The sequence below is a fragment of the Octopus bimaculoides genome, chromosome 26 (genome assembly GCF_046866305.1).
Source record: "Octopus bimaculoides isolate indiv1 chromosome 26, ASM4686630v1, whole genome shotgun sequence".
NCBI lineage: Eukaryota > Metazoa > Mollusca > Cephalopoda > Octopoda > Octopodidae > Octopus > Octopus bimaculoides.
Genome location: NC_142953.1, coordinates 19,677,667 through 19,691,062, shown reverse-complemented (window position 1 = coordinate 19,691,062; position 13,396 = coordinate 19,677,667). Strand labels below are relative to the sequence as shown.

Here is a 13,396-nt window from a genome sequence, read left to right as displayed (position 1 = left end):
ATAAACCATCACATCATCGAAATCTTGAAGCTATGAAATAAAACATGATTATTTCAAACCAATGTGAATCAATAAGCATTACATTTGACCGAGAAACCTGAATGTTAGAGAGAAAACATGTAGAGATGTTAGGGAGTCAGGCTACATGTTTTATGGAAGTGAATTTCATACTTCAAAATGACTGGGTTCACACTTTCCCTGGGGTCAACTTTACTTCATGTTCTCATCTGAAACATACTTATAATGAGGGATAGCCCTGGGCCTGACCCTTCCCCACCACCATCCTCACTACACAACCCACCCTTTCACCTTTCAACCCTGTCTCCTTTTTTCTCAACCTTGTTAATCCACTGCCACCACCATGGTGATGGCAGTGGTGATGATGATGTTGCTGATCATGATGATATTTGTGGTAGTGTTACATTTTGCAGTGACAAGCAGTGGGAGCAGTGTATAATTGCTGACCATTCTCTTCATCTGCAGGACTAACTCCATATCCATATTGTCAGTGGAGAATGCTGAGTCACTCTCTTAATTAATAAACCAAAAATGGATATATCTGGTTTGGAGAAAAGGCAAGCAGTAGAATCACTTTATCAAACTTGTAAGATATAGATATTATTGATCGATTGATCTGTTGATTGATTGATTGATTGAATTGCGATAAGGTTTGAAGGAAAATGGAATTTAATGTTTCTCCCCGCTTCCACTTCCACCAAAGCTCATTGACACAAACAGAAAGTGCTGAGGACAAACGACACGAACCCCTTGACCAGGAACTGAGGCAACTCACAACCAGAGCTCAAACAGCTGAGTTATCTTAACGATGTTTCAAATCTATCATTTCAGATAAGTCTGATCCGCAATTACTCAGAGTATAAATTCAAAAGAAATGAAGACAGCAACACTCACAATTCCTCAGTGACAGGATTCTCTCGAACAACAAAAGGTATGTGGTGTGTCTGAACTTGTCTCGTTCAACCCTTTTCTTACCCTATTTCTGTTGAAATACTCTGTCTTTGTTGCAATTAGTTTTGAAAATAAGGAAGAATTTAGTAAAATAGCTTTGCCATTATCAAGCTAGTGTTTGGGACAAAAATTAACATGAAATTTTGATGGAAGGTTTTAATTGAGTTCACTTTAAACAGGAAATTTGTATGATAGAACGAAGGATCTGCTGTGTAACTAATGTTTTCCTTGAAACCACTGACGGCACAACATCAACATATCAGAGGGTGAACATAGGATGGAAATTTTCTGCTGTCACCCTTTACCAGATTCTTGGAATCTATGGCTGAATGACAGGATCCTGTGTTCATATAATATAGCTTCTCATTTGGCTTCCTAGACAGTCTATAGGCACAGGTATCCAACAATTTTCTCCCTCATTCGATCATTCCTCCAAGTTGATGTAATTAATGATTAAAAAGGTTAATCATCACATGAAAGAGGAATCGTCTTCTCAAATCAGTAATAATGTTCACGTGTTTTAGAGAGATTTTTGTTAATTTCTAATAATAAGCTTTCCTTTAATTTGCAGAGGAAATAAACTCCAATAAAACAATTGTTCTCAATAAAACAGATAATTATTATTTTTCTTCATATAACATCTCATAATTATTCTTTCTAAACTTTTCCACTTTGCAACCAAAGGGTTTTAAGTTCAATCCCACTTCATGACACGTTTGGCAAGTGTCTTTTCTTCTAGTCCTGGGCCATCCAGCAAAACCAATGCCTTGTGAGTTGATTTGATGGAAACTTTGTAATTATTCTCTGAGTATGATTGGAAGGGTACACACTTAATGTCAAGGGGTGAAAATCTGAGTCCCATTCCGTTATGGTTTGTTCCTTATGGATACCAGCTGATGCCTCTCAAACATGATTTTACAATAGGGGGGGGGAGGGGTTTTGATGGGTGTTTTATACATATTTTTATTTGTATTTATTATTATTGTTATTCTTCTTCTTATTATTGTTATTATTTGAGAGATTTTTGTTGATTTTTAATTTTCTTTACTTTTTAGAGAAAATTAATTCCAATTCTAATGAAACAATTCTCGTCATGGAAATAGGTAATTATTATTTTTCTTCATATATCATCTCATAATTATTCTTTGCAAACTTTATCATTTTACAATCACAAGGTTTTGAGTTCAGTCCCATTTCTTGACACCTTTGGCAAGTGTCTTTTCTTCTAGTCCTGGGGCAGCCAGCAAAACCAATGTTTCGTGAGTTGATTTGATATAAGCTTTGTAATTATTCTCTGAGTATGATTGGAAGCATATGCACTTAATTTCAAGGGGTGAAAATCTGAGTGTCTCATCCTGTCATGGATTGTTCCTTATGGATACCAGCTGATGCCTATCAAACATGATTTTACAATAGGGGGAGGGGTCTTGATGGGTGTTTTATACATATTTCTATTTGTATTTATTATTATTGTTATTATTAGAGAGATTTTTGCTGATTTTTAATTCCAATTCTAATGAAACAATATCTGGATGAAAGACAGAGAGTTAAGTGGGGCTAACAAACTTAAAATAATAACTTCTCCACACCTAAATATTTATTTAATTAACTCTGAAAATCATATTGAAGATTTTCCAAGTCAAAAGACCAATGTTGTGATTCTGTGACAGAAGAGAAATGAATGATTGAAGAAGGGATTAGAGTTATCTGCCCTTACATTAAAGACTTCTTCACTTCCCTCGAAATGAATATAAACAGGGTTCATACATTTCCTTATTGTACTGTGTCATAGTACAGGAAGTAAAGAGTTCAACTTACAATCAGGAGGGAAAGAGAAATCATTTGTATTAATGATAATCCGTATCAAGAACAACAGCAACAACTTCAAAACTGAAATTGTTTCAAGAAACTGAATGGTACCTTCATGCAGTAGGGAGAGTGAAGGTGCATGGGCTAGGGGTTAGGGTGTTGCACTCACAATCACAAGATTGTAGTTTCAATTCCCAGACTGGCTGCTGTGCATTGTGTTCTTGAGCAAAACGCTTTATTTCATCTTGCTCCAGTCCACTCAGCCGTCAATGGGTAACATTGTCACATAGATTGGCATAGAAGGGTGAGAGGGTGGCTCAGGAAAATCACCCGAATGGAGGTCTTTGTCAACCACGTTTAGTATTCAGCGATCGAAATGATGAAGAGTACAACCCTTTCTATGAACCTGAAATTGTTGGGATTGGTTGTTCAAGCATGTTGAAGGTCATCATTGGAGACAGTGTGATGTCTGGTAACAACAAATAAGACTATACTTTACTGAAAAGGTCTTATAACACCAAAACATGTCTAGAGTTGTCTCCATGCCTCCCAACAATCAGATTCACTTCCTACAGCATGTCTCCAATTTTAATCAATTTCCATCCAGGAATTGTCTCCCTTGATTTTCACAGCTATTATCAAAGTTAATGAATTTCCTTTTCATTACATTAGTAATTTTCAATGATGGTAACTTTCTTTCCTTAATTATTATTACATTAATTATATCAGCTGCCATTTAAATATACATAAAATATTGTTTGATTATTTTTATGTTTTTCTTCTTTAGTTATAGGCCTCCTTTCAGTCATCATATTATTGCTGTTAGTCCTTCTTGTCAGGTAATACTCGTATATTGTCAATCTTTACTCTCATTTCATTTCCTTCTTGTAGTTATAGGTGTGTATACGTGTGTATATCTGTGAGTGTATATGTGTTTGTGTGAGAAATAGAATATAGGACATTACCAAAGTGTGTGCATACGTACGCATCTACATATATATATATATATATATATATATATATATATATATATATATATATATATATATATATAAGGTTGAGGAGGGTATTGGATTTAACCAAACCCAGGAGGATACAGGTAATACCGAGTAAGTGCTGTATACCGACTAGTTTGCCCCAGTCGTTGTATGAACAGGATTGGGTATTATAAGTCGTGTATTAGCGTGTGTATATGTAAATATATAAAAACAAAAAGATAAAGAGAGCAAAGGTATGGTTGGAGAAGTATTTTATGGATAGAGTCTTACAGCTGTTTCTGGGAAGATCCAGTACTTCGCTTCATCGGAGACAGAAAAAATAAAGTAATCTATTATTATATCCATAGGCGGATATGTTTAGTATGAAGTGGTAATGAGTGTGATGTGCTGAAAAAAGAGAGAACAGTACTTGAAGTGTAGTTTCATTCCAGTGGTAAATATCCGTGTAGAAATCGATCATCTCACCACACATATACCACCAAATCTAGTTCTTCTATTCTCAAATTCACAAGAACACCACCTACGCATACAGACTACGTCACTTCTTTCAATCCCTTTCCACCGTCTATAAATAGGCTTGGCAGCATCCTAAAATATGATACTACTAACTACCTTTCCCACCCATCCCTTCCCTTTATCTCTGTCCTTGGTTTATCACTCATACCCCCACCACCTATATACTACACACACGCATTCCTTCCTACTCACTAGACCGTTTAACCTCATGCCCCTATTCCTCCTTCACTCTATATACTCATCCCCTCTACCCTGTTAAGACCAACTGACCATAAATATATCGCTACCATCCTCCGCCTCTATCTCTCCTCTATCCCCTTTCACATTCTGTCTTCATGACTTGACCTAATTACCGCTCACTTTTCACTTGACTTGGCCATTCTTCAAGTAAACAAGCAAAAATCCATTGCAATATGGAATATATGTACCTCTGCTATCTATGCTATATCAACTTTCGCTCCAACATAAATTTCCGGATTATCCACACAAGGATTACTTTGCATGGATTTCTACACGGATATTTACCACTGGAATGAAACTACACTTCAAGTACTGTTCTCTCTTTTTTCAGCACATCACACTCATTACCACTTCATACTAAGAATATCCGCCTATGGATATAATAATAGATTACTTTATTTTTTCTGTCTCTGATGAAGGGAAGTACTGGATCTTCCCAGAAACAGCTGTAAGACTCTATCCATAAAATACTTCTCCAACCTTACCTTTGCTCTCTTTATCTTTTTGTTTTTATATATTTACACACACACATATATCAATGTGCCAGAAGGGAGGCTAGGCCACAGGTTTATTTAGCCAGAGGGGAAGTAGATAAGGAAAGATTTGCCAATGTTCTGCGCCGTGAGGACCAAAGACTCGAGGTATTTCGTGTTGCAAGACAGTGTAGGAGAGAGAATAGTGATGCTGTAGGAGAGAAATGTGTTCGCATGGATGATGGTACGCTTGCATTAAATGAGGATGCAAAGAAAGAGCTCTGGAGATGCCACTACGATAGATTGCTTAATAAAGAGAATGAATGGGAGAAAGAGAGCCTGCCATATGTCGACCCAATAGAGGGACCAGCTATCCGAGTTGATAGTACCAGGGTAGATAAAGCAATTAAGAGTATGAAGACCGGGAAAGCCCCCGGCCCATCAAGAATCACTGCAGAGATGCTCAAAATATCTGGCAGTGTTGGCTATAGCCTAGTCACCCGTATTATGAACCAGGTGATACACGAAGGAGTCATACCCAATGACTGGTGTAGCAGCATCATAGTCAACTGCTACAAAGGTAAAGGTGACGCTTTAGATACAAATAATTACAGAGGCATCAAGCTGTTAGATCAGGTTATGAAAGTTACAGAGAGGGTCATAGCCCAACTAATTAGGGAGCGAATCAATTTAGATGAGATGCAGTTTGGGTTCGTGCCAGGTAAAAGCACTACTGATGCCTTATTTCTAGTGAGACAGTTGCAGGAGAAATACCTAGCTAAGGATAAACCTCTGTACCTGGCTTTCGTTGACATGGAGAAAGCCTTTGACAGGGTCCCCCGATCCCTTATCTGGTGGTGAATGAGGAAACTTGGGATAGAAGAATGGTTAGTGAGAGCTGTGCGAGCCATGTACAGAGATGCTGCCAGTAAGGTGAGGGTTGGAAATGAGTACAGCAATGAATTCCGGGTAGAGGTAGGGGTCCACCAAGGTTCCGTCCTCAGCCCCCTCTTATTTACCATAGTCCTCCAGGCAATCACAGAGGAGTTCAAGACAGGTTGCCCCTGGGAGCTGCTCTATGCTGATGACCTTGCCCTAATTGCGGAGTCACTATCAGAACTAGAGGAGAAGTTTCAGGTGTGGAAGCAAGGTCTAGAATTGAAGGGCCTTAGAGTCAACCTAGCTAAAACCAAAATCCTAATAAGTAGGAAGGTAGATAAAACACAAACCCCTTCAGGTAGATGGCCCTGCTCAGTATGTAGAAAAGGAGTAGGTAGTAACTCTATAAGATGTACCCGGTGCAAGCTATGGACACATAAGAGGTGCAGCAACATCAAAGGCAGGTTAACTAGCAAGTTAGTTTTTGTTTGTAGCAGATGTTCAGGTGCAATAAAGACTGCAAACAAACAGGAAACAACTTCTATCTCATTCCAGGGTGAAAAACTAGAGGTAGTCGATAGCTTCCGCTATCTGGGCGACCAAGTTAGTAGTGGGGGTGGGTGCGCTGAAAGTGTAGCTGCAAGAATAAGAATAGCCTGGGCAAAGTTTAGAGAGCTCTTACCCCTGCTGGCGACAAAGGGACTCTCACTCAGAGTAAAAGGCAGACTGTATGACGCATGCGTACGAACAACCATGCTACATGGCAGTGAAACATGGGCTGTAACTGCTGAGGACATACGTAAGCTCGCAAGGAATGAAGCCAGTATGCTCCGTTGGATGTGTAATGTCAATGTGAATACCCGTCAGAGTGTAAGTATCTTGAGAGAAAAGCTGAACATTAGAAGCATCAGTTGTGGCGTGCAAGAGAGACGATTGCGCTGGTATGGACATGTGGTGAGAATGGAGGAGGATAGCTGCGTGAAAAAGTGCCACACCCTAACAGTTGAGGGAACCCGTGGAAGAGGTAGGCCCAGGAAGACCTGGGCTGAGGTGGTGAGGCAAGACCTTCGTACATTGGGCCTCACCGAGGCGATGACTACTGACCGAGACCTTTGGAAATGTGCTGTGCGTGAGAAGACCCGGCAAGCCAAGTAAGATCGTTGCCAGTGCCCCTGGACTGGTTCTTGTGCGGGTGGCACATGAGATGCACCATTTTGAGCGTGGCCATTGCCAGTACCGCCTGACTGGATCCTGTAGGATTTTCGAGCGAGATCGTTGCCAGTGCCCCTGGACTGGCTTGTGCGGGTGGCACATAAAAGACACCATTTCGAGCGTGGCCGTTTTCGTGCGGGTGACACGTAAAAGCACCCACTACACTCTCTGAGTGGTTGGCGTTAGGGAGGGCATCCAGCTGTAGAAACTCTGCCAAATCAGACTGGAGCCTGGTGTTGCCATCCGGTTTCACCAGTCCTCAGTCAAATCGTCCAACCCATGCTAGCATGGCAAGCAGACGTTAAACGATGATGATGATGATGATATATATATGGGAGAATTTATGAAAAAAACAACAGACGAAGACAGGTGGTGTAAACAACAGATGGATGTATTAGTTTAACACTTGGGAATTGAGAAAGTCTTTGACGTTTCGAGCCTACACTCTTCAACTAAAAGGAATACAGGAAGAAATAAGGAGAGAAACAAGGAGTAAAAAAAATATAAATGTAGTGGTCAGCGATCTATAATGGCGAATATATATATATATATATATATATATTATTATAAAATCTGGTAATTAATCATATATTAATTAATATCGATTAATTATCAGGAGGCCAGCACATCTAAAGAATCAAAGAGATTCAGAAATAGTATCTGCAATCTCAGGGGATTAAGGTACATTTAACAAAAATAACGTTGACCACTAACGTGGACAATTATTGTGCTAGAAATAGATCACATCTTGTGTCTATTAAGACCTAAATTGTTCTCAACATGAAATATAGCAGCATACCAAAACGTGAGCGGGCAAGACATTTAAAATCACCTAAAAAAGCATTCTTAAACAGGAACCGGTTTCGGATTTAACAAATCTTACCATTTGACTATTCCTCTTCAGCCTGATTTGTAATGTAACCGCAATCATCAGAATCGTATACAGAGTTGCCCACCGCCATGGTTGCGCGTGTATATGGTTCTGCTAATTACAGCTTAATGGTAAAATTCAAAAGTCTTCGTTTTGGTGCGCTAATTCCAGGAATATATCTGCAGAAAATATTTACTGCGTCGTATATATTCAGTATGAGAAAATGGGCAATGGGTAAAATATTATTATAAAATCTGGTAATTAATCATATATTAATTAATATCGATGAATTATCAGGAGGCCAGCACATCTAAAGAATCAAAGAGATTCAGAAATAGTATCTGCAATCTCAAGGGATTAGGTACATTTAAAAAAAATAACGTTGACCACTAACGTGGACAATTAATGTGCTAGAAATAGATCACATCTTGTGTCTATTAAGACCTAAATTGTTCTCAACATGAAATATAGCAGCATACCAATATATGTGTATGTATGTATGTATATATATATATATATATATATATATATATGTATGTGTGTGTGTGTGTGTGTATATGTGTGTGTGTGTGTGTGTGCGTATATATGTATATATATATATATATATATATATATATATATATATATATTGATAGACAGGACAACAAAAGAAAGAAAGAGACTTTGATATTATGTAAATAGAGGAATTTATGTGTGATGTGACACTTATTTGGTAGCCATGATAAAACTCCTAAAAGTTGAGTTCAATGTCCTTCAGATTAATTCTAAGTATTTTAGGTTCGTAACATTAAGTTTTATCCTCTGAATTATATTTTTCTAAATACCTTTAGCTTGCAGGTTAAGTTGTGTAAGGTTGTGAAGATTTGTATTCAATTGATATTGAATCCTACATAAAAACATACTCATGTATTATCTTTCGTAGATATCTGATCCTGAGAAGAAACACAAGTAAGAGTTCCATATCAGTATGCCATGTCACTGCTGAAGATAATATGTATTTCACCATGTAAAATACTGATTCATCTGACATCAACAAATCTGGACAAGAATTGTTCTTCCAAAAGCAAAACTCTGAAGATTGTTATGAAGACATAGATACAAAACCATTAATTACAGCATCTGCAGAAGATGGCAGTGTTTCTTATGTCATGCAATAGATAAAAAAAAGACAACCCCTCAACCTCTTGATAAACCTGTTATTGAACAACTTTACTCGCAGTCTATCAAATATAGACACATATAAAATTTCAACCCTTTCTCTTCTGCTTGTTTCAGTCATTGGACTGTGGCCAAGCTGGAGCACTGCTACGAAGAATTGCAGCTGAAGAAATTGTCTCCAGGATTTTTTTCTGAGGCCTGGTACATATTTCACCAGTCTCTTTTGCTAAACTGCTAAGTTACAGGGACGTAAATGAACCAAATGTGGTGTGGAACAAACACAGACACAAAAACACACACACACACACACACACACACATGTATTCACACACACAACGGGCTTCTTTCAGTTTCCATCAGCTAAATCCACTCACAAGGCTTTGGTCAGCCCAAGGCAAAATTGAGGTGCCACATGGCGGGACTGAACCCAGAACCAAGATTTTGAGAAGCAAGCTTCTTACCACACAGCCACACCTCTCCCTTTATATTTAGCAAATTGTTCTTGCTTTTTTCCTTTTTGTTTGAATTTCAGAAATTATATTTTATTTTCTTTCAGTCGGTGAGATCATCACCAAGAAAATTTGAAGAATATATTAAATAATGAATAATTTTTAAATAAAATATTCAATAATTTCTCATTATATTTTTCAGCTTAATAAAGAAATGTAAGAATAAAAGAGTTTTGAAAAAAAGATTACTCACTTTGTATTTATTTATTTCTAAAATTTATAATAATAATAATAATAATAATAATAATAATAATAATAATAATAATAATAATAATAATAATAATAATAATAATAATAATAATAATAATAATAATAATAATAATAACAATAATAACAATAATAACAATAATAACAATAATAACAATAATAACAATAACAATAATAACAATAATAACAATAATAATAATAATAATAATAATAATAATAATAATAATAATAATAATAATAATAATAATAATAATAATAATAATAATAATAATAATAATAATAATAATAATAATAATAATAATAATAATAATAATAATAATAATAATAATAATAATAATAATAATAATAATAATAATAATAATAATTATTATTATTATTATTATTATTATTATTATTATTATTATTATTATTATTATTATTATTATTATTATTATTATTATTATTATTATTATTATTATTATTATTATTATTATTATTATTATTATTATTATTATTATTATTATTATTATTATTATTATTATTATTATTATTTTTATTATTTTTATTATTATTTTTATTATTATGTTTAGTTGTCTATCAACATTTGTTGCCCATTGCTCCCAAAAGTTTGTTGTTATTCATACTGCCACACGTTGTTACCCATTGTAGATTTGTTATCATTACTTAGATAAGCTAACCAGGACCTTGGGGAACTGGTTAGTTTTTCTCCATGTGTAGTCCTTAAGGGCTATGTTGGTGCTTGTTTCGGATAAAAGCACAGAAAAGATGGTGAATGAGAATTGTATGTCCACTGAAAGAAACAGTCGGTTATCCAGAAAAGTGAACAGCCAAATGATAAATACAATACCTTCTCTCGTAGAAAAACCAGCCACAACAACAGCAACAGCAACAACATCTTATGTGAAGTCTATGACAGCAATTTTCCTTTGCTTTTACTGTCACCTTCACCATTGCAGGAGGAAAAGGAATCAATGACAACAAAATGCAACAACATAAGCCAGAACACAACCACCACCACCACCAGTGGCAGCACCAAGTCCACCACCACCACCAACAACAACAACAATAACAACATCATTAATGAAAGAAGACAAGGAAAACCAACCATGCAAATCCACTGTAAACGAGTTCGATTTTGTAGAAGTGACCAGAAAAGTAAGAGAAGACATTTTTATAAACGAAAGTGAATTCAAATGTGATAAATGCATGTTGGAGAAATGAGGCACTAAATATTCCTAGAATTGTCCATCAAGAAATTAATTTTCAGATAGTTCTATAGAAAAGAATTGGAGCCAAATGTAGGAGAGTAGAGCAGGCAACAGAACAGCAAATTGAAAAATGTTTAAGATCGGTTTTGAAGAGCAAAGCTTATGTAACCATAGGAAAGAAATAGAGGACTGTCGAAATGAGGTATGTCCAAGAGGAGGAGAAGGCCAAAAATCACTCAACAGTCGTCCTACCGAGTGACGCACTTATGGTTATTCCCATCTTCCTTGGCAGACGTGCATTCAAAGTTAGAATACTCCCACCAGAAATAAACATCAGCTGGTTGGTGGCTGCAATTTTCCTTGACATAGAAGAGAAAACCATGATTTTGCAAATACAGAGAATGTAGAAGTAGAACTGGTTAGGATTGGGGAAGCAGCTACTAATACAGGCTGAACAACAAAACTTCGAGGCTATCCTGGACTACACGAGCCTATCAAATAGCACAAAGCTCCAAGATATCACCTGTGCAGAAACTCAAATCACCTCAGGATTTTCTGCCCACAGAGAGAGAACTGAGCCCCACAGCTTTCTCCACACCACCACCACAACAACAACAGCAGCAAAACCATCACACTACTACAGCTGCAGAAAACAGAAGCACCGACAACAGTAGCTGCTATAACAAGAAGTAAAAACAATGGAAGCAACAGCATCAAATATAACAAAGCAACAAAAACAACAACATCAGAATAGCCCAAGAAACAACAACAACGACTTTATCAACAGCTGACTCACAAAAGGCTCCACAAGATTTACCCATTCTCTGCTTGGAGCAATCAGACATGTCCTGCAGAGAAAGGAAGCAGGAAGACCCTAATTGGCAAAAGGTTCGCAGATCAAACAAAAGAAAAAGAAACAAAGTAACACCAATATCAACTCAAAAACTGTGAGATGTGACCAAATGGGGAGAGACCATCGAAAACAAATCCTCAAATACCTCCAACAAATGCATCCACACTAGTGCCATCAACAACATCATTTGCACCGCCGCCGTTGCCACCACCGCCACCACCACCGCCGCCACCACCACCACAAACACAGCCTAATTCACACCAACAACTTTCAGATCACACATCTCAACACCAGCAAATGTCAAACATTTTGAACTACACCACAATAAACACCAACAATAAAAAAAAATGTCTAATGGGTCACAGTGATATTAACATTTTGGGAAATAAACCATAAAAGTGATGCTAGGGAGATCCTTACCAACACTGACCGGTCAGCAGTTCTGTTGACATGGAAATACAATCACAAACCAACTGTCCAACTGAAATCCTTATTTCGAAATGACTTTACAACTTGAATATCTTCAATTTTCTATGTCCAAACTCACATCCCATGATCATCACTTCTTAATTCATGTGTCATCAGAGAGATTTGATGTAGATTTCTTTTTCAACTTTGGGGATCAATTTACGATATGGTGCCAATTACCGTTTCAGAAATAACGGTTTTAAAGTAATGGAGATATCGTTCACTTACACATTAGAATTTCAGCCCAATGTTCTCCTTCCACATTGTGCAGATGCAAAAAGTTTCAGCAATACCAACTTCAAGTGTTCTTTTATCCCAAGTCATTCCTTGATATTTTAAAAATGTTGTTTTGTAACTTTATACTTGCATTCATAGCTGCAATTTATTAGGTCAGCAGGAAGAAATCCGAGAGGCTCAACTAGAACAGAACATTTCTAAAGACAAAGAATGGTTTGGGGGCCAAAATATTACTCTTTCTCTGCTGCCATATTTTGATACCAAACTTTGGCTTATAATGCCAACTCACCTTACACAGTGAGGCTTCATACAATTTCACATTACCATTGCCCCTGAAGTCATTTGTTGAAGATTTAAAATGTTAAAGGCGAAAAAATTCTAAAAGAAATTCTTCAGTAGACATAAGACAGCTGCTTATCAATACAACCACTTCACACACACACTTCATCTAAGCATTGTCTCTCCCACTGTGGTCAAGCAATCTACTGAAATAGTAACTGAAGACCCATCAGAATAACAACAGGCAGCAGATGCAGAATAATGGGAAGCGTTTTTATGTTCTGAATAGAACGAAGTCTGTGATTTACTGGAACTTTGCTTTGAGAGTAAATCTATATACGGTCGAATTTATTTCCATCTAATTTTCCTAAGTGATCTGACGACACAGTAAATATGTAACAACATCCAAATCGAGAGCACCAGATTCTCACCCCCATATTAAACAGTGTAGCAACAAAGGAGACAGATGGAAAAAAAATCACAATAAATAAACATGTGCACACGTAAGCA

General features: G+C 36.7%; 2 protein-coding genes across 3 annotated transcripts in view; one reads left to right on the top strand and one right to left on the bottom strand.

The window, feature by feature from the left end:
• Positions 1 to 9,819, top strand: part of LOC106874665 (uncharacterized) — a 65,944-nt gene extending 56,125 nt beyond the window's left edge. For both annotated transcript variants that reach the window (XM_089342399.1, XM_089342400.1), the window contains 4 exons: positions 850 to 949; positions 2,025 to 2,072; positions 3,566 to 3,617; positions 8,890 to 9,819. In XM_089342399.1, coding sequence (XP_089198525.1) covers positions 850 to 949; positions 2,025 to 2,072; positions 3,566 to 3,617; positions 8,890 to 8,977 — 288 coding nt within the window. In that variant the 3' untranslated portion in view covers positions 8,978 to 9,819. The remainder of the gene's footprint in view (positions 1 to 849; positions 950 to 2,024; positions 2,073 to 3,565; positions 3,618 to 8,889) is intronic.
• Positions 1 to 13,012, bottom strand: part of LOC106878198 (uncharacterized) — a 110,303-nt gene extending 97,291 nt beyond the window's left edge. Inside the window, exon 1 of the mRNA XM_089342402.1 lies at positions 12,323 to 13,012. The gene's annotated coding sequence lies outside the window, so the exon portion shown is untranslated. The remainder of the gene's footprint in view (positions 1 to 12,322) is intronic.
• Between the last annotated feature and the right edge of the window lie 384 nt (positions 13,013 to 13,396).